At 31.6% G+C, this 26469-nt stretch overlaps 1 protein-coding gene across 18 annotated transcripts in view; it reads right to left on the bottom strand.

The window, feature by feature from the left end:
* The window catches only part of LOC118201136 (uncharacterized), a 385427-nt gene that overhangs the window by 192109 nt on the left and 166849 nt on the right, over positions 1-26469 (bottom strand). For all 18 annotated transcript variants that reach the window (XM_085825487.1, XM_085825518.1, XM_085825505.1 and 15 more), the window contains one exon: positions 16179-16247. In XM_085825487.1, coding sequence (XP_085681613.1) covers positions 16179-16247 — 69 coding nt within the window. The remainder of the gene's footprint in view (positions 1-16178; positions 16248-26469) is intronic.

Here is a 26469-nt window from a genome sequence, read left to right as displayed (position 1 = left end):
GTAATTTACGTAATAGCATTTAAAATTTTTGAATATATTAACACAAAAGGATACGGCAATGCTGTTACGGCATTCGACAAAATATGTCTCGTTTACGTATATACCAATCTCTGCAGAAGGAAGAAAATTATAGCCAATGCAGAAAATTTCTAAATTCAATTTCGCCAGATAAATTTTACATAAAATGAAAAAACAATTTTCAGTACACATAAATAATTAATTGAATGAATGTAAATTTTTACTGCAGAATACATAAACTTATTTTCAGGTCAATGTAAAACTGTTCCCACGCAAAATTTATATTATAAGAAAAAGTTAAATGTCTGTTATGTCGAATATTTCTTTACTTAGATTGCAGAGACATTCGATATTTTATGGAAGCAGGAGACTTGAAAAATGAGCAACCCCCTCTCCGGGAATCGAACCACGGATCTCTGGAATATGTGCCCAGCGTGCAGACCAATACACCACGAAAGCACGTCAAGAAGGCTCAAGTCTAAAATTTATGCATATTTAGTATTAATTCCATATTTTGCATATTAACATTTAAAAAAATACCTGACTAAATTACTCCTGGACGGTTGTGCATAAGCCTATGGTTTGTTTGATCAAGTGCGACTCATTTGTAAAGTATTGAATGGTGTACTCGCTTGCAAAACCTTGTGAATTTTGTGTTTCTTGAAAAATCGGCAATACTAAGTATGATTGCTAAATATTACATTCTTTTTAAGGGAACAATAATAATAAGAAGAATATTTTCTCCTGGGATATACTTTTATCAATGATATGTTACTGTAGCGCAGTTTTGCTAAATTACTATAAATGAGTTCTAATTATTCTAAGCTGATTTACTAAGACTTGGAATGATGCTCAAGGCCGGCGCTAGACGTTTTGCCGCACAGTGCCTGCTTTACAACTTCAAAATACTGCCGCCCAGCTCTTTCCAAAGTTCTAAAAATTTTACGTTCCTTCAATTCTGCCGCCCGGTGCGGCCGCACCGATTGCATATGCTCTGGCACCGGCCCTGATGATACTAGGAATGACTAGGAAACGATATTTCAGATAATACTTATTATCTGAATTGTCATTTCCTCATAAACATGATGCTTATTAAAAATTACAGATGTTTTAATTAATAACAAACTTAAAAACTGGTTGTTAGTAGCTTTAATTTTAACTCCATACACTTCAACAATTAAAAAAGCCAAAAGATAGGAAGTTTCCTTGTCAGCTCTTTTTGAGTCCTTTTGTAATACTGCTAAAATTCTGCATGCTATTTGTTTTAGAACTGCTAAGAAACTGCTAAGAAAATTTTAAATACAAAAGTTATACTACAATTTTAAGTCTGAAAAGTAATTAATTCAGACTTGAAAGCTTTTGAAACATAGAACATGAGCTCAAAACAATAAGAATAGAATTTTGCATTCATTTTTTTAATTATACGATTGTTGCTTCATTGATAACAATGTTATAAATAGTTCATTTAGAATTACACTACAATTGCTGCATTAGAATCCATATTTCTTACTAATTATTTAAACATGAAAAATGAGAACTATAATATTTATATGTACTTTTTAATCTCCAAAGTCATAATAAAGTTTTCTCATAAATAGGAAATTGACTGTTTTCAACAGTTTTCACCTCTTCGTCAAGAAACATTTCTTTTACGGTCCTAAATAAAAATTACAGAACAGCAGAACATAATCTATCTCACGAAATTTGCTAAAACAAATTCTTTCGCATCCATTTTGAATTTTATTTAACTCAAATTTATTCAATATTTCGAGTTCTGGATAATCAAATTAGCGGTATCATTCTAAAGCTGCAAAATGTAATTAAGAAGCTCAGCTTCATTTTTAATGATTCATTTTACCACGCCGCCGGGGAAAAAAAAAATATCTGAGTTTTCAGATTTTCAATTACGTCCAAAGGGCGTTTTTTTAATGTTTTGTGTGTTACCTTTATTTATTAAATATCATGTTCTTTGCACTTAAACCATAAAATTCAATTCAATAGCAATGCCGCAGCATATCTTTAGAATTTCCGATACACAGTTCCGCGCGCTGGAGACAAAAAGGTTTTTCCCACCCGTAGAGTGTTGCCATTGCTCCCTTTTAAATCGCTCAGTTTGTTACTCAAAAATCCGTTAAAGTTTTGCAAAATATAAAATCGATAATAAATCAAATTCCAAATTTCAAATTTGGTCTTTCACATGCCCATATTCGTAGGAGGATTACGTCATTCAAAATTCGATGGCTCTATGTACCGTTGTTTTATCACAATGCGAGAAATATACATACATTTATGGAGATTTTTCATTATTTAAAGCAAAATCTGAAAGCTTTCATATTTCATATTGCGCCCAAAAGGATTTTTTTAACGTTTTGTGTGGTACCTTTATCAGGACTTGTACTCCTCTATACTTGCCTTGGAAACATGAACTGTCCTGACTCGGAACAGGGAGCTTACTCAAGCTATGTTCAATAAATTGTGAAGTAGACAATACACACAGGAAGGGTATACGAAACCCTTTATTATTCTATCTTTACAGAGATTTCCGGAACTTCGGAATACAGAGACCAACCACTTGTGGTCTGAATGTAAGAATATAAAACTACTAACTAAAACTAACTTTGGATTAATATACAAGTGCCTAACTTTAAGATTGGCCGTTATTTAACAAAATCCGTATGTAGTACAGAGAGCTGCTAAAACTACGATACGTTTGAAATTATCAAGAGGACTAAACCTCTGGCCTTGAAGGCAACCAGCAACCGAGTAAAACTACTACACTGTAAAAAAAAATCTGTAAAGTTACTAAGAAAAGTCGTGGAAACTGGGATGCCTTGGATTATTTGAGTAATCAAAACAGGAATTTTCTTAGTAACTTTACAGAGATTATACCTGTAATAGTTACAGATGTTTGACATGTAATGTTACAGGAAGTTATTCTGTAGGCATAACAAAGTTTTTGTATGTTGATTACCGAAGCATATGCCTGTAAAGGTTACAGATCAAAGATCTGTAATGTTACAGGAAATTATCGTGTAAGTATAACATGTTTTTCATATGTGATTTACCAATGTAAACATCTGTAAAGATTACAGGAAATAATAGTGTAAGTAGATCGTAATTTTTGAATGTGAATTACTAAAGGGAATATTTGTAGATTACTAGTGTTCTGCTTGTAAGGTTATTGCAAGTGATTATGTAAGAACATGTATTTTCATGTGAAATTTTAAAGGATATATATGTAAAAGTTGCAGATCATTTACTTAAAAGTTCTTCCAAATAATTATGCATATAGAACATATTTGTCTTATACAAAATACAAAAATGATGTATTCCTAAATATTAAATATTTTGATTGTAATATTACTATAAATAATTACACATGTCTACAGCTACTGATTGTAACAAAATATGCTGCATTTATTTATTTGTCGGGAAAGGGAAGTTATGTAACTTTAAATATTAAGTTTTTTTTTTTTTTTTTTTTTTTTTTTTTAAGGAAAAATACCTTAGATTTTCTAAAAGATATACAACATTTTCTTTCAAAATATTCCCAATGTTAAAAAGAAGCTCAAATTTTATGTTTTTCTTACATCTGCATTACTTTCCTTTATTAAATTTTAAGACATCTCAAAGTTACATATGCATCACGAAATAGCTGGGAAAAAAACTTGTGTATTAGACTTAATGGTTTTTTGGCAATAAATTAGTAATGTTCTAGAATTCCCCCGCTGAACACTGGTAGTTCGGTCCGAGGTTCAAATCCCGCGAATGGGCTGGTTGTATGGGTATTTTCATGGTTTTCTCCATGTGTAACATGTATATAAGTCAGTTTCCCTTCGAAAGTCCTCCACAAAGGCATTTCTCCACTTAGGCAGATAGTCCTAGTGTGCTTTGCCATACTTAAGTAAACTAAACCAAATCATTCTCCTTATACCCAACAGTGTAATCTAAAGAGACTGCAATTGGATATGATTACAGTAAAAAAATATTTTAATGAAATTGTTTCAATAAACAATTCTAAATATTTTTTCAAATTCTAAAAAAAATTACTTATGTAACTCAACAATGAACTTAAATTCAGTTATCACAAGTTAGCCAAAATTATTTTCATGCTTAATTGCATTATTCATTTTAATTACAACATATAATTCTTTTAGGCATAAATGCTTTTTAATCTCTTCTGCTACTGACCATTAATTGAAATAATAGATTAATTAATCGGACAGGTATTTTCCCAGATTTAAAACTTTATTAATAAATTACATTCTTCTCATTGAATACAAAATTGAAGAATTAGTTAGTCCTAAATTTAATTTTTCAAGTATTCCTTCTACTAAAACATTTATTGCCTACAGGCAGCCAGACAGTACGCTGAACACTAGCATTTGGCTCTAGATTTAAATCCTAGAGAGCTGCTAGAGGGCTGCCTGTGTAAATGTTTGTGTAACATGAAGTTTTCCTTAAAATATTCCTTTCCTTGGACAGATGGCCCTCTCTTGCTTTGTCATATTTCAAATAATCAATTCAAGCATTTAATGTAGGTATGACTTCACAACTTCGTCCCAAATTCTAACTGAAAAATTGAACAAAATCCCCTGATACTGTGTCTATAATACATGATGAATATAGAATGATCTTAAAAATTTAAGGAAGAAAATATAATGTATTTGGAAATGCCTTGATCCTATAATTATATTTTTCTCTGCTATGCCTAGAAAATTAAGAAAAGAATGTAAAAACTGAAGATAAAGAATTCAGCATTAATAATTGATATGATAGTAGTAATAAACTAAAAATTTTTTAATTAAAAATTGATAATGCATAATGGCTTCTGAAAATTTTAATTTTCTATCCTACTATTAATGGAACTAATTTATCACCATAATCAAAATGACTCAGATTTTCTTTCTTTAACTGATGTAAAAAATACGATGATTATTTCAAAATTCCTGTGGATGATTTAATTGTTCTCAAAATTTTCTATTCATTTATTAAATGGTTCAGATTAATGTTTTTGTTATCATTATTTCAAACGACTTTTTAAATCTTCGGGAAAAATGTTTAAATCTTCATTTAACAAAATTATATTTTTAGATAGATTTTTATGGAATAAAAAACTCTGTAAGATAATATTCATTCACACAAGATATTGACTTAGTATTTGCTCATTACTTTACAAGTATTCGATGAAGCCTTTTAGTGTAACATACAGGTTACATAAGGAACCATTTCATTTTAACGTAATATTCCATAGATTTTTATGGAATAAAAAATTCTGTAAGATAATATTCATTCACACAAGATATTAACTTAGTATTTGCTCATTACTTTACAAGTATTCGATGAAGCCTTTTAGTGTAACATACAGGTTACATAAGGAACCATTTCATTTTAACGTAATATTCCATAATCATATATTTTTTTTCAAAAAATATCATATTTTGAAAATATTGGACATTGCAATGGATTTCGACTCTTTATTCCAATACACAGAATATAGAAACAAAAATAGGTTTATTTTTATTTGAAAACTATCCAAAAGGAAAATAAAATAAAAAATAGGTAAAATTTATATTATTGTTATTTTTAATTAACTAGTTGTGAAGTCGCAGTCCTCTTCTTCTTAGGATTCAAAGCATGGCTCCTAAATAAAGAAAAAATCACATTCGTTAGAAGTACATAACATATTCTAAATTTGTTATGTGACATTTTAATTTAGAATCTCTTCATAATAATTGCATGCACTTGCACATATTCCAAATGATTTAAATCTTTTTTTAAATTAAATAATTAAATTGCAAACAAGATTCCTTTTGGTCCTTTCATGAAATCATAAATTGCATGTATCATCCATTTTTGAAGCAAAAACAGTACAAATTTAAATAATTCATTTTGCAGAAAATAATTTGAGGTTTATTAGATATTTACTATATTTATTTGTAATATAAAATAAATCTGTAAAGTAGTTTTAATAATGATCAGATTTTTTTTTAAGATTAATTTCTCTAGAAATTGAAATGTATTAAGGTAGCACTTCTCAATCTGTGGATCATACAGCTTGCCCTCATGGTCCTCCGAAGTTTCCAAAGGAGACAAAAAAATTTAGTTGAAAAATCTCAGAGTTTAAAAAGTTACATATGACAATCATCTATCACCTTTTCTCGTAAGATAGACATTTTATGAAATTTATTATTGGTTACCCTACTTACAGACTTCCCACTCAGTCTTAGCAATAAAAGATGGATTTAAAGCACTATAACTGTGGTACTTACCACCATATATCCAAATATACTATCATATATCCACTAAGACTGTGGTCTTACCATCATATATCCAAATATAGAAGAGCCATGCAAGAATTACAAATCATCCTTCTCATTAATAATCTTGAAATATTAGAAATATAACTTTTCTTCAATGGACTTAATTATGAAATATAACGGATTTTAATTATATATTAAAATATAAGTGTACTAGTAGTAATATATGCTAAAAAATTGCTTTCGAAGGGAACAGCAGCAAGGTGATTCACAAATTATGATAATTCACATAATCTCTATTCGAAAAAAGTTTGAGAAACGCTGAAACAGGAGAATAATTAAATTATAGTTAATACTGGTAATTTCAGCCATATGCTTTAAGCTTGATGATCAACATTAAAAAATTCTCAGAAAGTGTTAGATCAAAAACTACTTTTCCACATAATACGAACTTATACGTAACAGCATTTAATACTTAGCTCACTGGCAAAATATACAAAATTTTGAAATGCAAGTATATATATATAAGGCCAATAATATAGTTATCAACAATTAATGCATGAACTTCAATACTTACACAATTAACAAGCACATGAACAATGATGTTACATGCATTCATCCTCTGAATTAACTAGTCAGTTTGGGTAATTTCTATCTTAGATGTCGCAAAAATTGATCGTGGATTTAATATTTTAAATGTTCCTCTCATAGACATTTTAATACTTGTATTTTTTACATAGAGTGTCATCTTTAGTTTTACAGATATTCACTTGTTCACTTATTATGATTAAGTTTTACAGACAGAACAGATGATACCTGATTACATTAAGTGGTATTTAAGACAAACTTACTTACTGGTACTTAACACAGTTGCTAGAAAAATATTACATAGTGAAAGACAGGGTACAAAGTCAGAATCTGAAAACTTATTGACTTACACTAAGCTATTTAATGCTTGAAATATTTATGATTAGATAATATCTTTTACATCATCAATATCTAACAGTGATATGATATACTTTAAGTATACAGTAAAACCACTCTATAACTTTTCCATAATTTTGTACAATTTTGATATTTAATGGAGGTGGTTACTTCACAAAGCATGATTCTCAGTGATAATTAATATCAATGTTTGTATCACCAGAATACTTGACATAATCACTTAAACAGGTATAGTTGCTAAGGAAGGTTTTTCTATACTTCAAACAATGGTTTACATATTTTAAAAAGTATATTTTTCTGACACTGTTATTTAAAAAGTGTATAACTCCTTCTACTCTTAAGCATAAAAATTTGAAATTTTTATGCTTAAGAGTCATTCATTTAGTTGTAACTTACAGGAAGATATCTTAAATGCCTAAAATGTTTTAATTTATGAAAAACAGCAGTTAGAGTATATTGAAGGGTGCTCCCTGTATTATCAAGGGAGCGCAAGTTTGTGCAATTCTCTGATGTTTTCTCAGGGTTCATAGCCACATTTTAGTTAAAAAAATAAGCACCTATAAGAACTTTTCAAGCACATTTTAAGAAAAAAATAAGCACCTGTCTAATTACATTATACACAACTGCATAACCTTAAAAGAAAAATTAGACTTGTATTTAAAATATGAGCAATGCAATATTTATTAAGGGAATGAGCATTACCTCAACCATGGAAAACAACTTTTTTTTTTTTTTTTTTTTTTTTTAAATGACAGTTCAATTTACAGAATTAGTTTACAATGACAGAAAAAAAAACTATGCACAACTAAACTATATAACAAGATTTAATGATGAAATTTCAGTTCAAAATATAGAAAATAAATAATAATAAGCCATATTAATTGTATTCGTTTGACATCTAATAATAAATACAATTTATTTTTCCACTCGTATTAATATTTAAATAATTTAACTTAAATCAAAATTTGAACATTTTCTAAATTTTCATTGCATAACAGTTTTCCCTTAACATATATCCCAAGCAAAGTAATTTAAGGAAAAAAGAGGAACATTTCTGAAATCAGAAGATGGGAAATTGCTTCATGCAGTCATCCTTTAACAGTAAAAGCTTAACTAACCCGCACACTCGGAAATTGCCGAATATTCCGGATAGTAACTGGAAAAAGAGGAGTGGGGGAGATTGCAGCCGTTCTTTAGATTTCTCGGCTAAATAAATGATTTTGACATTTCGATATGTGCATCATATAAAAATAGACCAACGGAACTCAGAAATATTCTGCTTAGAAAGCGCAGTAAAAGTCTTTTAAGTGTTCATACACAAATCTCAGACTGAACATCAAAATTAATTATCTCTGCAAAATACTGCAAACGTTATTGCGCAATACGCGCGGCGTAATTTTCCGACATGTGATATTACGCAATCGGAATCAACAGCTGCCAGTATTCAAAGAATAAAGAATTAAATAAAAAAAAAAAAAAGAAACACTTACTAATCTGGGGTGTTTCTGATTCTAATTTCCAACATACTGCATTAAATTTCCGAAATAGAATCAATCTTCGCTTGGGTTGGGTAGACCGCAAAAACTTTTAGTCCTATTCAATCCAGATTGGACAGTGACAAAAAAAAAAAAAAAAAAAAAAAAAAAAAAAAGGTCCGCTGCTTCAATATTAGAGATTTTGCGGAGAAACTCCCAACCTCCGTACTGTATAATGTATTGGCAAAGAAAATGAAATTATTTTGACTATTCGATTACTTTCCTTTTATTTAAGCCATTCCGAATATTATTCCTTAGAAAGCTAATCTGTGTAAAAACACACCCAATTTTGGAAGTTTATCTATACTTCAGCAGTTACTGCAATTATATTATTATAAATATTCATACATATGCTCATAATATAAGCATAACGATCATAATAAACACGAATATGAAGTGACCACGCGGAACGAGAATGCAAATTTATTAAAATCTTGATAGCAATTCAAACTTCCTCCCACCCAAATACTACACACGTTTGAATTGCTATCAAGATTTTACGTTTTCGCAATTCTTTGGTCAATAGAACGACGTGCTGTACTCTCGCGCGCACCATAGGTTACGTTAATGCAGAGGAAGGGGGGAAAGTAATTTTCGGGAGTATGATTCACCATCTGACGTTGCATATAAGGAAGAAAAGTTGTTTATTTAGTTTCGGCTTTGGTACGGGGAAAAAAATGCGTGTTCATTAAAAATAAAGGATAAAAAAAAAAGCACTAAAAGCAAAAAATAAGCACTAAAAACAAAAAAATAAGGGCTTTAAAGAAAAAGTAAGCACCTATAAGGGCCTTTATATTTTACTTTCAAATATAAGGACTTATAAGCACTTGTAAGGACCGCTACGAACCCTGTTTCTTAAGTGAAAATAGGTCGATGTGTACATGGATAAAGTCAAGGGAGTGCGCGATGCCAAGTTTGTACAATTCACAGATTTTTTTTTAAGTGAAAATAGGTCGATGTGTACATGGATACCGAGTATGTGCAATCTGTCTTCGTGTAGCGGCGGTTTTTGGCACACAAATCGTCGCTACACAAGCCAAAATAACATGGTCAAAGAATTGCACAAACTCGGTATCCATGTACTGCCAAAAATCGCCAAATTTTGCCAAGGGGCACCCATAAATATGCTTTTACCAAAACAAGCTTTAAGGCATACTGTCAATTACATTTTAAATTCCAGTGATTTTTCAACACTAGTTCAAATACTCTAAGCATATGTTTGCATAAGTTACATAACTTTTGCATCAGCAAAATTTATAACTTAGCAAATATGAACTATGAAAAAAAATATTTGAGCTTACCTTGACCCTTGGATTTACTAAATCTATGACACTTTTAACGCCAAAGAAATTCGATGGCCGAAAATACGCGATGATTTATTTAATCTGGTTTTAAAATGGGTCATTTTAAGTTTGGCTATATCAACAACATATTACTCAGTATTGTTGGATAGTGAATTTGTAATTCTTTTTCATTCTTGAAATATATACACATGACAGAATTGGAATAAAAATTTTAGGATTTTCAGATGAACTCATAGATTGAACTAATTTGTTGAATTTTATCAAGTAGTTCTTAAAAATACAACCAACGATTAATTAAAACCAACTGCAATTCAAATGGATACTCTTTGTCAAAAAGGAGCAGTAGAACTTATTTTAAACATTCAGCAATAAATAGTTTTCTGAATATATTTTTTAGCGTAACGGCAGTTTCAAACATAATAAAGAGAACAACATTCATTCTAATGAGGATAATTTTGAAAATAATTCACATTAAAATATATCTCAAAGAGATTTTTAAATGAAAAGATGACACAAAAGAATTATTCTCAAAAAATACATGTTATCTCAGATATAGAAGAAATTTGGCATTGAGCTGAGTATTGAAATTAATATATGCAACTGACGTATCATTACTAATATTTCCATGATTTGATATTGAATGCTATAACTATTAAACATTAGCAAATGCATTTTATAATGAACTTTGCACCAAAATTTATAGTAAATTTATATGTAAATTTACATTGTAAGTACTAGAATGAATGTTGTACCATTTTATTAATATTTTACTTTTCAACAAGCATAAAGGAAAAAATAGAATTTTTTTTCTTTAATGTTCCTAGTATGTTACATCATAGTTAAAAATATGTCAAAGTCACGGCATTTCGATTGCCTTTTGTAAATGTTGGTTATAATGTAACTTAATAGATGCTTTATAAGTTGGTAAAGACTGTCCTGGATAAAAACTATCTTTAACACAAAAAATAATATACAGTCAAAAGTCTTTAATCCGGACTCGTCGGGACTTCGGCGATTCCGGATTATCGATTTTTCCAGATTATAGATCATCAGTTTAAATCTGGTAAGATGGCATGCAGAAATTATAAAATTATAAATATGAAACCGTAATTTATAAAATAATGAGCAATTATGATCTAAAGGGTATCCAAATTTACCAAAAAAGAAGCCTAATATTTATTTGTTTACTTTATTAAACATTTCTTTCAACGCGCGGATGCGTAAAGCATACCTTACTCATAGCCGAAATTAGAAAACTGCAACCAGAAAACTATGTGATTTGTATTCGTGATATTTATAATGACGAGGAATTTGATTTAAATCATATCAAAGACGGAGTACATCGAAATTAAATACTACATATAGTAAGGAATTATAAGCCGACTAAAATAAAAACATCTGCCCTGAAGATAACGATAGTGTTGACAGATCAACTTCCAGTTCATTGCGCGCCGCGACGTGCCCCCCCCCGCGCAGAGCAGCGTGAAATTGATAAACAGATTTCGGAACGGTTAGATAAACAAAGGATATGCTTTTATCCATTTTCTGTAGCAATTCGTTTTTTGTTTGATGGACATCGAAACATACTTTCGTTTTCTAGATCCTTTGGGAGCTCCAGCATCGGAAATTCTATTTGACATAATCGAAAGTTCACGCTTACTTTTAGAAAATTGCTCTTACAGTCTGCAAAAAATAATAAGCCGGATCCAATTTGAAGATTAAGGAACAACGCAATTATTAACATTAACTGAAATAGATAATTAGATAATTTTAGCTTTTACCGTCCGTTATACATTAAACGCGCACGCGAAAACGTATTCTGCACTTGCGCAGATGCATATGCGCAGTCGTAAATGTCTTGCGCGCACGAGTAAAACGCCTATGCGCATGCGTCAATGCGGCGCATGCGCAGAAAGATTTTAGCTTTGAGGTCCGGATTATAGATCATTCCGGATTACGGGTGTCCGAATTAACGACTTTTGACTGTACATTGAATACTTTTACAAATATGTAATTGCTATCCGACTATATTATCTTTTAAGGCGAACTTATCGCATGTTAATGAAATGATATTCCATTTTTAATGTATGTTAAGTTATTTTGTCGAATTTTTTAAATATATTACATTTATTTTTTCTTTTTCGTTGAGATTAATAATAACATACATAGTGTAATAATGCTCTGAAAAATATTCTAAAGCAGTTCACGCTGGGATTAATGATAACATGTATGGAATAATAATGTTACATCTGTCAACAAAATGAAAAATATGAATATTCTAATGCGATATGTTTTAAAAGATACATAAATATTTAACATGAAAAATTATTAGACTATAGATAGAACATTAATATTAAGCTTATTTGTTTTTAAACTAACATATTAACAAATTTGTTTCTGTTTATAAATATGAGCAGTTTAACTGCAGACACCTGCAGATGTAACGAATAAAAGTTGTTATTTTACTAAATGGAACACAAGCTCTGTGATTTGAACTCTAACAATAATTCAACACAGGTTTATTTAGGAGCATTAGAATTATAAGCTAAACATTAAAAGAATTTAATTATAGATAGTGTAAAGAACATAACAAATACATTACATAAAATTAGTAAAATACACGTCAAACACTATTTCGAATTTACCTCGACCATAGCAAAAATAATGGCTAACATGGCGACTATCGTTGAACTCTCCCGCTAAGACGCTGTTTTTCCACCTTCTTCCTGATTGGTTCTTCTCTCTCAGCCATTTTAAGCCACGTGATCACACGCTACGGACAAAATCCAAGCAAAACTTCTTGAAAAACTCCTGTAGAGTTTACAGTTTCGTTTGGTTCTGTGTTCGTTACAGGTATTTCCTTCGTAATTGTTCGCATTTCTGTAACTATACAAGACTTTTGTCTGTAAACTTCGAGGTTTTTTTTTACAGTGTATGGCAAGCGGCCTGCGTCTAATAACTCCTTCCTCTCTCTTGTTTGGCAAAAAGCCACAACTTAAGTACTTGGCGTTAGCAAGACAAATTTGCATAAATAAGTTGAAGCTTTTAATTCTGGCCGGAAGTAGAAAATAAGAAGTGATTAGTAAAGATTTAAAATAAAATAAACGTTAGTAAAACTTAGGATCCTTACACCTTTATTTATTAAATATAATGTTCTTTGCACTTTACCATAAAATTCAATTCCACAGCAATATCACAAAATATTTAAAAAGCACAAAATTTAAGAATTTCCAATACACAGTTTCGGGCGCTGGAGATACATTTCTTTTTTCGTACAGTGTTCCCGTTGCACGCTTTTAAATCGATGAGTTTGTTAATTAAAAAATTCGTTAAAGTTTTGAAAAATTGGGAATAGCTAATAAAACAAATTCCAAATTAGGAATTTTAAGTGCTCATGTTTGGTTGGAGTACTACGTTATTCAAAATTGGAAGGCTCTAGGTATTGTTGTTTTTTGAAAATGCGGAAACATTCATGCATTTATGCAGAATCTTCATTATTTAGTTTCTTTAAATATAGTGCATGGCAATAATATTTTGTAGCAACAGTTTGAAAAGTGAATCAATGCAGAAAGTGAAACCATGCAAAATGTCGTTTTGAGACTAATAACCCTTTGGGTCTAACGCCCCTTTGGGCTAAAAAAATAAATGTGAAATTAGCAAGTTAAAAATCGGAAATAGCAACATTTAACCGATATGAAATAGATAATAAAACAAATTTCAAATTTGGGCTTCCAGATGCCCATATTCGCAGGAGGATTACGTCATTCAAAATTCGATGGCTCTATGTACCGTTGTTTTATCACAATGCGAGAAATATGCATATATTTATGCAGATTTTTCATTATCTAATTTATTCGAATATAATGCAGGACTCTAACATTTGGTGGCAACAGTTTGTAAAGTGATTCGCCGTTTATAGTGATTCAATGCAAAATCGCAAAACGAAAAGAAGAGTCCTCCAAGAAACTTTGATCCTGAAGGACAAAAAAAAAAAAAAAAAAAAAAAAAAAGGTTAATTTATTTATTAGGATCATTAATATTTGTATTAAAGGATACTGCTTATTTCATTGTAATTTTGTTATACATAATACCTTTTTTTAAGTTGTTAATAAGTTGTTCTGCAGAGTAAAATTCTACGCAGTTTTTAAATTTAACGTTTGGTGTTCCCTTCAGCCATTTTTCCGGTACATTTAAAAGCCACACGAAGGCTGGCAGCGAAGCTGCTAGTATTTAATAAAAGAAGAAAAATCTGAAGAGTTTCAGATTTTAAATTACGTCCAAAGGGGTGTTTTTTTAACAGTTTGTGTATTACTTTTATTTATTAAATATCATGTTCTTTGCACTTAAACCATAAAATTCAGTTCAATAGCAATGTCGCAAAATAATTTTTAAATGAGCATATCTTTAGAATTTCTGATACACAGTTCCGCACACTGGAGATTAAAAGGTTTTCCCCTCGGTAGAGTGTTGCCATTGCTCGCTTTGAAATCCTTCAGTCTGTTAATCAAAAATTCGTTACAGTTTTACAAAATATAAAATCGATAATAAAACAAATTCCAAATTTCAAATTTCGTCTTCCACATGCCTATATTTGTAGGAAGATTAGATCATTCAAAATTCAACGGCTCTATGTACCATTGTTTTATCACAATATGAGAAATATACATACATTTATGCAGATTTTTCATTATTTAATTTCTTCAAATATAATGCAGGACTCTAACATTTGGTTGCAACAGTTTGAAAAGTGAAACGGACATTTATAGCGATTTAACGCAAAATTGAAAAATCAAAACTAAGTCCCTTTAGACTAATAAAATATTCAGGATAAAAAGTGCAACAGATCTTAAAGACAAAAAAAAAAAAAAAAAAAAAAGAACGAACTTGAAGCATATTTAAGTTTTGCTACAACTGAAGCAAATATTTTGATAACACTTAAAATGAAGTGAGATAATTATATCTCTAATGTCTAATAGATGATATATGCCCATATTTTTCCTCTCCTAATACTTAATTCCTTCACAATAGCCTTCTGTTTTACAAAATTCCAATTCATGAATTGTTTTACCAAACTTTACCTGAAAGTTTTCACACTTTTAATTTTAAATTTTAAAACTTTTTTACATTCTATCCCAGTTTGCAAACTCAATAGCTTATATTTTAATTGTTGGATTAAAGAATTTGTTAAACTCACTAGTTTTTCTTTGATTAAACTTATATTAAGCGGAGAAAAAAAAGATTAGTTCAATACATTTCATCTTGTTTTTTGGATGCGGGTAAAATATTTAGCTTTGTTTAACACTTGATTTATTAAACCAAATTATCCATGATTCTACTTATTTGTATGAATTAAACTAGATTCTCATTATTTTTATGTATATATATCACAGATGAGAAAACAATTATATTTAAACAACAAAGAGATATCTGCTGCTGAGCTCTTCACTACTAAATTTTCTAAATGCGCTAGAGAAGGGGTTCCCAGCCCTATGCCCGCGGGCACCAAGGCACCCGCCGATCGTTTAACGTATGCCCACCGCTGTGCGATCACAGTCAATATGTTTTAGTTTTCAATAAAATTCTATGTGAAAGTTTTTTTAAATTTTTAATGAAATAAAAATTGTGTCCAACACAGATATTAGCACAAAGCGAAATGCAACTGATCTCTTTTTTTTTATGTTGCATGTATTATTAGTTCTATCCAACAATAAATTCACCTTTAAAAAGTAAATAGTAACTGTCCAACAGATATTCTAGAATGTGCTCTTAGAGACAAAAAGGTTGGGAACCCCTGCACTAGAGTTTCACATTTGCAACTCACTTTTGTGAGATCACAGAGTTTCACATTTGCAACTAGTTTAAGAATTCAAGTTATTCTTGCAGAATAAAATATAAAGACCACAATGAGAAATTTTATACGTCATAACACGTTTTTAAACAAATTAAAATACTAATGTGTCACAGTTTACAATACACATATTTAAATAAGAGTTACAAACAGGAATGCATAAGTTAAAAAGACGTATCTACAATGATTCGTCTTAAAATGACCCCACACAGTTCTGGATCTTACAGGGAACTATTTCAAACTTTTCATATAAAGAATGGAAAATTACCTCTTCCTCAGCGATCAGTATGTCAACGTCAGATTCAGCTTGTTCCTCCTTTACATCATTAGTGATATCCTGAAGATATAAGCAAGTGATTTTTTAAAAATTTAGATACTAATCAAACTATTATTTAAATAAGTGAGAGCATTCTAAAGGTTTGATTATTTGAAAAAAAAAATAATAATAATAATGTAAAAAAAAAAAAAAAAAACTTGAAAGGTGTCAGATTTTAAATTACGTTAAAGGGTGCGTTTTTTTTTTTTTTTTTTTTTTTTTAAACATTTTGCGTGTTACCTTTATTTAGTAAATACCATGTTCTTTGCACTTAAACCGTAAAATTCAGTTCAATAGCAATGTCACAATATAATTTTAAAATGAGCATATCTTTAGAATTTCCGCTACACGGTTCTATGCGCTAGAGATAAAAAGGTCCTTCCCCATAGAGTGTTGCCATTACTTGCTTTTAAATCATTGAATTTGTAGCTCAAAAATTTTTTACAAAATATGAAATAGATAATAAAACAAATTCTAAATTTCAAATTTGGTCTTCCAAATGCACATATTCGTAGGAGGATTACATCATTCAAAATTCGATGGCTCTATGTACCGTTGTTTTATCACAATGCGAGAAATATACATACATTTATGGAAATTTTTCATCATTTAATTTCTTCAAATATAATGCAAGACTCTAACATTTGGTGGCAACAGTTTGAAAAGTGACTCGCCATTTATAGTGATTCAACGCAAAACGAAAACAATAGTCCTTCAGAGACAAAGCCCCTTTGGACTAATAATTTCTTCCTCTTCAGACTATTCATTTGAGGATATCAGGTATTTTAATTGATCAGAATATTTATCATTTCCTTACAAAAGTATCAGAGTAAATACATTTTTCTTCGTTCATAAAAGTTGAAATGTACTGTGCAACACTACATATTTACCATACCTAGCATTACAATTGATTGATATTACTTATGATACCCTACTACTTTACATTGGCAGTCTTCAAATGTTAGCTTTGAACTTCTGTAGTGTGTTGCTATTGTAATGTTTTTCTATTCTTCTAATAAAATGCTTTATTATAATTCCCTTTGCATGAATTTAATGTTACAGGTTTGGTGTATCAGTGACCAGCAAATGTCCTTCAAATAATGTATAATAATTTAGAATAAGTAATATAGATTTAATCAAAAAACAAATTATCGGTGACTGCTTTTGTTTTTATAACAATAGTGAAATAATGGTACGCTCGCCATATCTCTGAGATTAGCTAGAACAGTCCTGGGTTTTTAGTGCTTTCTGGGGTTGCAAAAATGTCCAGAGTTTGAGATTTTTATGACTTGAGAGTATTTTTTTATATTTTGACATACATGTTCATCATCACATTTTTTAACATTCTCTTATGGCCATGCATCTTTCAGCTAACCTTAGAGCAAGCATTGCTATTGATTTAACAGAGGCATGGTTACCATTCTCACCACAATGTTTTAGTTAGTCATTTCGCAATACAGCAAGGGCAATGTGTTTATGTTCTTTTCGTTTGTGAAGTAACTCTTCTACATTTTGATTATTTTATTGATCATTTTATCTCTATTCATCTTTTGACTCATTATCTAGCAATGGGGAAAAGAAAGTCTTTAATGTTAACCTGCAACAGGCATACACATATTAAAAATTCCTGCCATCATTGTTCAGTAATGACAATCCAACAGATATAGTGACTAGAGGAACTGATGCTAAATCTCTTCAAGAGAATGCAACGTGGTGGCATGGACCATCCTTCTTAACCTGTTGTAAGAGTTACTTGTTGTAAATGAGGACACTAGTGTTTCTGAAGAAGATTATCATCCTGAGATGCAAATGAACTCTGTAGACTGTAATCTTAATGAGGACTCTAACTTAGTTCTAATATTGCAGCTAAATCCAGTTTCCTACATTCTTTGCTTCACATTAGAAATAACTTTACTAAAATTATACATGTTTTAGCCTATATTTTCAGATTTATGGGGAATTTGAAAAAAGGGAATGATAAGGTCAAGCAGGGGCCTCTTAAAATTTGTGAAGGGAAAGTCACCAAATAATTTATTGTAATGGAAATTCAGTTAACATAATTTAAGGATGAAATCAGAAATTTACATCAGAAAGGGGCTGTAAAACCATCCAGTCATCTAAAGGAGTTATCTCCTTTTTTAGATAATCAAGGGTTACTAAGAAGTGGAGAGAGGTTGCGTAACACTGAAATTAAATGAGACCAAAAGCACCCCATCATATTGCCATCCAAGGTTAAATTGTTTAATTACAAAGTATTTTTATGAAAAGTTCCATCATACTGTTCCTCAAACATTACTTTATATCATATGGCAGGAATACTGCCCTTTAAATGGTCAGAATACATGCAGGAAAATGTTACACAATTGTGTTCAATGTTTCAGAGCAAACCCAAAATTATGCTCCCAAAAAACGGCAAATTTGCCAAAGGAAAGAGCAAATCCAGATTTCATATTTAATGCTACAGGAATAGATTTTTGTAGTCCATTCTTTATAAAAAAAAACAAGAATCATCAGAAAGGATCCCCCATGAAAATTTATGTTGCTCTTTTTGTTCACTTTCCAACTAAGGCTATATACTTGGAAATTGTGTCTGACTTAATGTAAAATTCACTTATAATTTCTGACTTGATGTAAAATTCACTTATAGCAGCCTTGAAATATTTTATGGGCAAGCCTGAAAGGTGTGATGATTTTTTTCTGATGCTGGTTCCAGCAAATAAGGATTTAAAAGAATTTTTCAAATGAGTACCACAGGATGAAAAATTAGCAAATTTTTTTCTAAATGAAAATACTGAATGGAAATTCGTTCTCCCAACGGTGCCAAATTTTGGCAGCTTTATGGGAATCCAGAATCAAATCCTTTAAATACTATTTCAAAAGCCTTATAGGTGATTTGAAAATGCCATATGAGTCATTCTTGTCCATTTATGATTCAAACTGAATCTATTTTATATATTTACGCCCTCTAATGCTTCTTTTGACAGATACAGATGACTTAGACATTTTGACCCATGGTTATTTTCTAATCGGGTGTTCAATGACTTCTTTTACCGAACCACCACTTATTGACATTCTAGTAAGTTAAATTTGTGGCAACTGATTTCAAAAATGACATAACCTTTTGGAAATTCTGGAGTACCACTTATTTGAATAATTTACAACAATGAACAGAGTGGTACTTTGAAAAACAAAATGTAAAATTTGGTGACATGGCTATGATAAGTGAGGAAAATTTGCCTCCATCTAAATGGTTATTAGCTGCATAGTAAAAACTTATGCTGGAAAGGATCAAATGATTAAAGTAGTAGATGACAAAACTAAAAATGGCACATTGAAGAGACCTGTTTCTAAATTAGGAATTTTACCTATTGAAATTAAGTCCTACAGTAACAAAGGTATTATTTATATTCTCACATGAATGTATCATTCTTTCTTGCTATATTTACATCTTATGTAGTTCATTCACATTCTGTTAAAAACTGCTATTTGTTATACTTCTGTTTTCTGTACCTGTAATCATGTTTGACCTTAACGGGGGGGGGGATATTTTCAATACTGCATCTCTAGTCACTGGGTATGCCCTTCTCATTTGATGGCACAGACACCCAACTAAGAATTAACTGAAGGAAATCAAACAGCAGTTTATTTTTCATTGACGTGATAAAACTTCCAAAATAATGACTATAATGTTTAACAAAAATAAAATGGCATCAGTAGACAAAACTCTAAATGGATTTATAAATATATTTCGTTCATTCATTAATTGTATTCCTATGACAGTTAGATGAAGCAGACATAATGCCTCGTTTTGTAGTGGGAAAATCTTCCCATATTTCTAGAACTCTAAATGTTTACTGTTGAGCTTGTATTTAGTGAAAAGTTAATGTCATCATAAACTGGAAAATTACATAGACTGGTCCATAGTTGTTAGGTACTAGATACAGCTTTACACAGTAAAATCAGAGGAAGTTTACATGTTCTTAAGGACAGTGAACATAGTCTTCGAAGAAACAAATGCAAATGATTCCATAATTTGGATATAAAATTAGGCCATAAAAATTCCTGCAGATATTAGAAGAATGTCTAAGAAGCTATGGCTGAAGATATGAATATTGCTCTCTATTCCACTGTACTGACTTCAGAAAACTGCATCCCAAACAAAGCATGCAGATAAATGTATTTATTAGGAAATCAAATTTGCTTACTCATTTAGCTTTTTGCTTTCGTGCATAAAGAAGCTTATTATGACTGTGCAATCCAAAGTCTTCATGCCTTCTTGCAACCTGATGGTTATACATGTGGATGATGATGATAATGTCCCTGAGAATCCTATTCCTATGGACATTAGTGATAATTCTGAAAATCAAAACTACTTATTCAAGATTTCGGAACTTTTTATTTTTTATTTATTTTTAGCAGTAGCACTTGAACATACATTCATTGGCTAGAATGTGAAAAGCACACGACACAAACCCATGATGAGAAGCAAAAATAGCATGAAAAAGATCAGAATGCAAAATTACAACATATCAAAAGACAATCTCAAACAGACTGGAGAGCTTTAAGTCTCTCTCTAGCCTGCCAGTATCTATCATATTAATGTCCAGTCACTTCAGAGCATTCTTTGAGATGAGAAGCATCCATAACAGTATTTCTCATGCCTAATATACAGTTAGGGGACAAAAAGATGTTAAATGTAAATAAGCAAGGCAATTATGCCCAATTTCCAACCGAAAGGCTGAAACAGCAATTCGTCTAGGAGCAGCTGGAACATTTAAACGAGATTCCCTCCAATGCTTTTCTTTAATTCGATCTGCTTGCCTGGATTGACGCATTATTCATACATTCTTTTATTACTCACACTGTAGCAGAGTAAGGGATATGATTTCATGGAATCTGTAGGATTTTGGTTCCCTTTATGGATAAAAAATCAGCCATTTCATTCATTATGATATATTCCACAGTGAGCTGAAAGCCACAACAAAATTATTTTTTTATGTAAGGTTTCCAGTATACTTAAATTAGATATACAGTCTTTAATTCTTTGCAAGTTAGCAGGTTTCAAAGAGATGATAGCTTGAATTGCTAACTTAAGAGTCTGACAAAATAACAGCATTATTAAAGCTCTCATACCTAGAAATCAGATGTTGAGATGCCAACCTAATAACCTCCACCTCTTTATCAAATGCTGTGGTAAATAAACCAAGGGACGAATAGAATGCAAAAAAGTCAGAGAAAATACCCACATTTCCATCTTGTAAAGGGTGGGATCCATCGGTACATATATATGCAACCAGTCCTGGCTGGGATAATTCGTGTGTATAGTCTCAATGCAATAGCTTTCAACTCCAATTTGCTTCTTAATTTCTTACACACAGATTTGATCAAATGGAACCCGCCTTCAAAACAACCAACACACCACAAGTCTATTTGGTTTGCAAAAATTTTACCAGATTAAGGAACTTGAATCTGAAACTGATGTGATTATTAGATATTATGAATGCAATGCTCAGCTGCTTAAACAGATAATTCAGTCATAGATGGACTGACTGCAATTCTGACAGGTCTTGGCAAGTAAGTCACTGCATTGAAGGCTAAGTACAATTTACCAGCTCTTTATGCATTTTTAACACTATATTAGTAGTAAATTTTTCTAAGCATACTAATACAGTCAAAAGTCGTTAATTCGGACACCCATAATCCGGATCTCAAAGCTAAAATCTTTCTGCGCATGCGCCGCGTTGACGCATGCGCATAGCCGTTTTACGCGTTCGCACAAGACATTTACAACTGCGCATATGCGTCTGCACAAGCACAGAATATGTTTTCACATGCGCGTTTAATGTATAATGGACAGTATAAGCTAAAATTATCTATTTCAGTTAATGTTGATGATTGTGTTGTTCCTTAATCTTCGAATTAGATCCGGCTTATTATTTTTTGCAGACTGTAAGAGCAATTTTATAAAAGTAAGCTTGAACTTTCGATTATGTCAAATAGAATTTCCGATGCTGGAGCTCCCAAAGGATCTAGAAAACAAAAGTATGTTTCGATGTCCATCAAACAAAAATTGAATTGCTACAAAAAATGGATAAAGGTATATCCTTTGTTTATCTAACCGTTCCGAAATCTGTTTATCAGTTTAACGCTGCTCTGCACAGGGGAGGGACGTCGCGGCACGCAATGAACTGGAAGTTGATCTGTCAGCACTATCGTTATCTTCAGGGCAGATGTTTTTATTTTATTCGGCTTATAATTCCTTACTAAATGTAGTATTTAATCTTGATGTACTCCATCTTTGATATGATTTAAATCAAATTCCTCGTCATTATAAATATCACGAATACAAATCAAATAGTTTTCTGGTTGCAATTTTCTAATTTCGGCTATGCGTAAGGTATACTTTACGCATGCGCGCGTTGAAAGAAATGTTTAATAAAGTAAACAAATAAATATTAAGCTTCTTTTTTTGTAAATTTTGATATCCTCTAGATCATAATTGCTTATTATTTTATAAATTACGGTTTCATATTTTTAATTTTATAATTTCTGCATGCCATCTTACCAGATTTAAACTGATGATCTATAATCCGGAATCGCCGAAGTCCCGACGAGTCCGGATTAAAGACTTTTGACTGTAATGTAAATTGTAGCATAGATAGTGATGGTTTTCAATTACCAAGTAAAACTCAGGGGCATAGCTAGAGGGGGGCAAGGGGGGCATCTGTCCCTGGGCGCAGAATCCAAGGGGCGCCAAACTGATGTTACGACATTTTAGAATTAAATGTTTTCCATCCTTGGCAAGCAGTAGGGGGCACGAAATCTTCAGTTGTCCCTGGGCGCTGAAACCCTAGCTACGACTCTGGTAAAACTGTTAAACAATTAAATCATTGGATCAGATGAACTGCAAATAAGTTGAATGTTTTAGATAATGTATCAGATAATGTAAATGTAATCACAAATGTGCAGGTATTGCAGCAGCAGCTGTCCACTAACACTTCAGAGGCTATTCTACCCATTATGGTCAATTCTGGAACTTTATCCTATGAGGATTCTTTACAACAACTTGCCAAAAGTACCGACCCAAAATTTTAGGCAAATTAAATCGTGAATTACTGAAAATTCTTCACATGTTGCCATTGGTAGTATTTATGCAAAGTGGATAAATGAAAGTGAAACCAGCAATAGATGCCAAGGTGTTGTACATCCAAGTGTCACAGAAAAAAGGCACCGGAAACTGTCCTTGCTTGGTACAGCAAAATCGGCACCAGATAGGGTTCAGCTGACAGCACAATACAATGCAAGTCTAAGTATCACATTGATGGTCATGACAGGATATACCGTCTTCCAGGCAAACAGTTGCTCCTTCCTTCATACACAGGTTGAAGGTAGTAGTATTATGCTTTGCAGGCCTAGACGGTTCTGGGACCCTTAGCTGTGGTAGAAAAGACCATGAAAGCAGCGGACTAGCTGAACATAACTGGAGATCAGTTGCATGCTTACATGGCGTTTGCATTCCCAACTGGAAATGGAATCTTACAGCAGGACAATGCCCATTAACCCCTTGAGGCACAGTGTGTCCGGTCTGGACACAGTTAAAAATTTCCTTCTGTACACACAGAAAAATTGAATGAAAAAAGATTTATAGGTTACTATATGTTACTCTGAACCTTCTTTATTTATAGTAGATGGCAGCTCAACACAAACCAGTCCATATATTTTAGCCATGTTTAGTTTTTTAAAACCCTCATTTTTCAAAGAAATCTTCCAGATTTTTTTTAGGGTATAAAAGGAATTGTTTGAAAAGAAATTTCTATGTTATTTTTTTTTTGGCTGTATGCTAATCTCCTTATTCTATATTAGTTTTAAATTTTTACCTTGAAATCTTGCCTAAAATCAAACGGCGAACCCTAGGTGTGCCCAGACTGGGCTCAAAAGTAATCTACGACAACTGAGAGTCTGTATTCTTTGTTTCTCCGCATCTCATCGGTCAGTTCATTGACAACAATGCTCGTTTCAGCACTCTTTTTGAAGCTCTATTCAATCAGTGTGCCACTTTGGGCACATGCACAGAATTAAAACGATAAGTGCTATCTTAACAAAATTTTACTTGCGTACTCCTCTAGGCCTAATTAGACTGCCTACCCTTTTTTTTTTAATCAAAACTCCGACTTTAAAAGGTAGCATGCCGAAAAGGGTTAAGAAATAAATTATATGATTTAAATAACATAAATTCAGTTTTTTTTGGGGGGGGGAAGCCACATGGGTCAAATTGTGTTGGACTGGTTCGAGGAGTATAAGAAGAATGAAATCCAATTAATGTCCTGTCCACCTAACTCACCGGATCTTACCCTGATAGAGCGCATTTGTGATGTCATAGAGCAGCAGCTCAGAGCCCAAACACCTCTACGTTGGAATATCTTGACTTTGCATGACCACTGCTTAGATATTTGGTACAACCTGTCACCAGTCATCTACCAAGAACTTGTGGCATCAATGCCAATGAGAGTTGCAGCTGTTTTGTAAGCCAAAGGTCACGCAGCACATTATTGAGGAGGTGCTCATAATGTTTTGGATCTTCAGTGTATGTTACACATGAGAAAAACTAGGAAATTATATGTAACCAGTCATTCAACCATTAAGAATAGGACCAGAGGAAAATTATCACTATTTGGATGCATAAACCACTTGGTTGTTAGTAGAAAATAACATCATATACAGAAATATTCATGTGTGAAAATAAAAGAGGTACAGTCAAAAATCTTTAATCCAGACTCGTCGGGACTTCGGCGATTCCGGGTCATTGGTTTTTCCAGATTATAGATCATCAGTTTATATCAGGTAAGATGGCATGCAGAAATTATAAAGTTAAAAATATGAAACCATAATTTAAGAAATAAAGATTAATTATGATCTAAAGGGTATAAAAATAAAAAAAAAAAGCTTAATATTTATTTGTTTACTTTATTAAACATTTCTTTCAACGCGCACATGCGTAAAGCATACATTACGCATAGTCAAAATTAGAAAATTGCAACCAGAAAACTATTTGAAGTGTATTTGCGATATTTATAATGACGAGGAATTTGATTTAAATCATATCAGAGTACATCGAGATGAAATACTACATTTAGTAAGGAATTATAAGCTGAATAGAATAAAAACATCTGCCCTGAAGATAAGGATAGTGCTGACAGATCAACTTCCAGTTCATTGTGTGCCGCGAAGTTCCCCCCTTTCCCCGCAGAGCAGCGTGAAATTGATAAACAGATTTCAGAATGGTTAGAGAAACAAAGGGTATGCCTTTATCCATTTTTTGCAGCGATTCACTTTTTTTTTATGGACATCAAAACACGCTTTCGCTTTGTAGATCCTTTGGCAGCTCCAGAATCGGAAATTCTTTTTGACATAATCAAAACTTCAAGCTTACTTTTAGAAAATTGCTCTTACAGTCTGCAAAAAATAATAAGCCGGATCCAATTAGAAGATTAAAAAACTACACAATCTGCAAAATTACCTGAAATAGATAATTAGATAATTTTAACCTAGCTTACACCGTTCGTTATACATTAAACGTGCATGTGTAAACGTATTATGCGCATGCGTAAAGGTATTATGTGCCTGCATAAACGCATTTGCGCATGTGTCGCGTTTACGCATGTGCAGAAAGTTTGTAGCTTTGAGGTCCGGATTATAGATCATTCCGGATTATGGACATCCGGATTAAGGAATTTTGACTGTATTTCATATTGCAGCACTTTTGTAAATGGATGTAAAATCCTCTGAAGGTAGAGAATATGAACTGTAGCCTTTATTGCCCTTCAAAATGCCAAGTTTAAGGTTAAACAGCAGAAGAAAATCTAAATTTATGTACAGTAGAATGGTCCTCCCAAAAAAATGCATAAATTGAGATTTTTTGCTGCTTAAAGATGCAAACAGCAGGAAACACTTATATGAATAAATTTTCAGTCTTCATTATGCAATATGTGAATTGCAGAAAAATACAATATGTGGAAAATAGAAATGAGTGGTCATTGCTCTTTTAAAGTGAAATTTATCAAATTTAAATCTGAATACCTCATCTTTATATAAACTGACACTCAACTGATAAGCGTTATATATAAATTCATACTGAATTAAGAAATACATTATATGATTTAAATAAATTCAGTTTTTTTTTTTTTTTTCTTTTTTTGAAGAAGAACCCAAGTTAGTTTTTTTTTCCTACAATGTCTGTAAGAAC

The sequence above is a fragment of the Stegodyphus dumicola genome, chromosome 1, assembly GCF_044657685.1.
Source record: "Stegodyphus dumicola isolate Sdum_Otavi_A_Nest chromosome 1, ASM4465768v1".
NCBI lineage: Eukaryota > Metazoa > Arthropoda > Arachnida > Araneae > Eresidae > Stegodyphus > Stegodyphus dumicola.
This window is presented reverse-complemented; position numbering and strand designations above follow the sequence as displayed.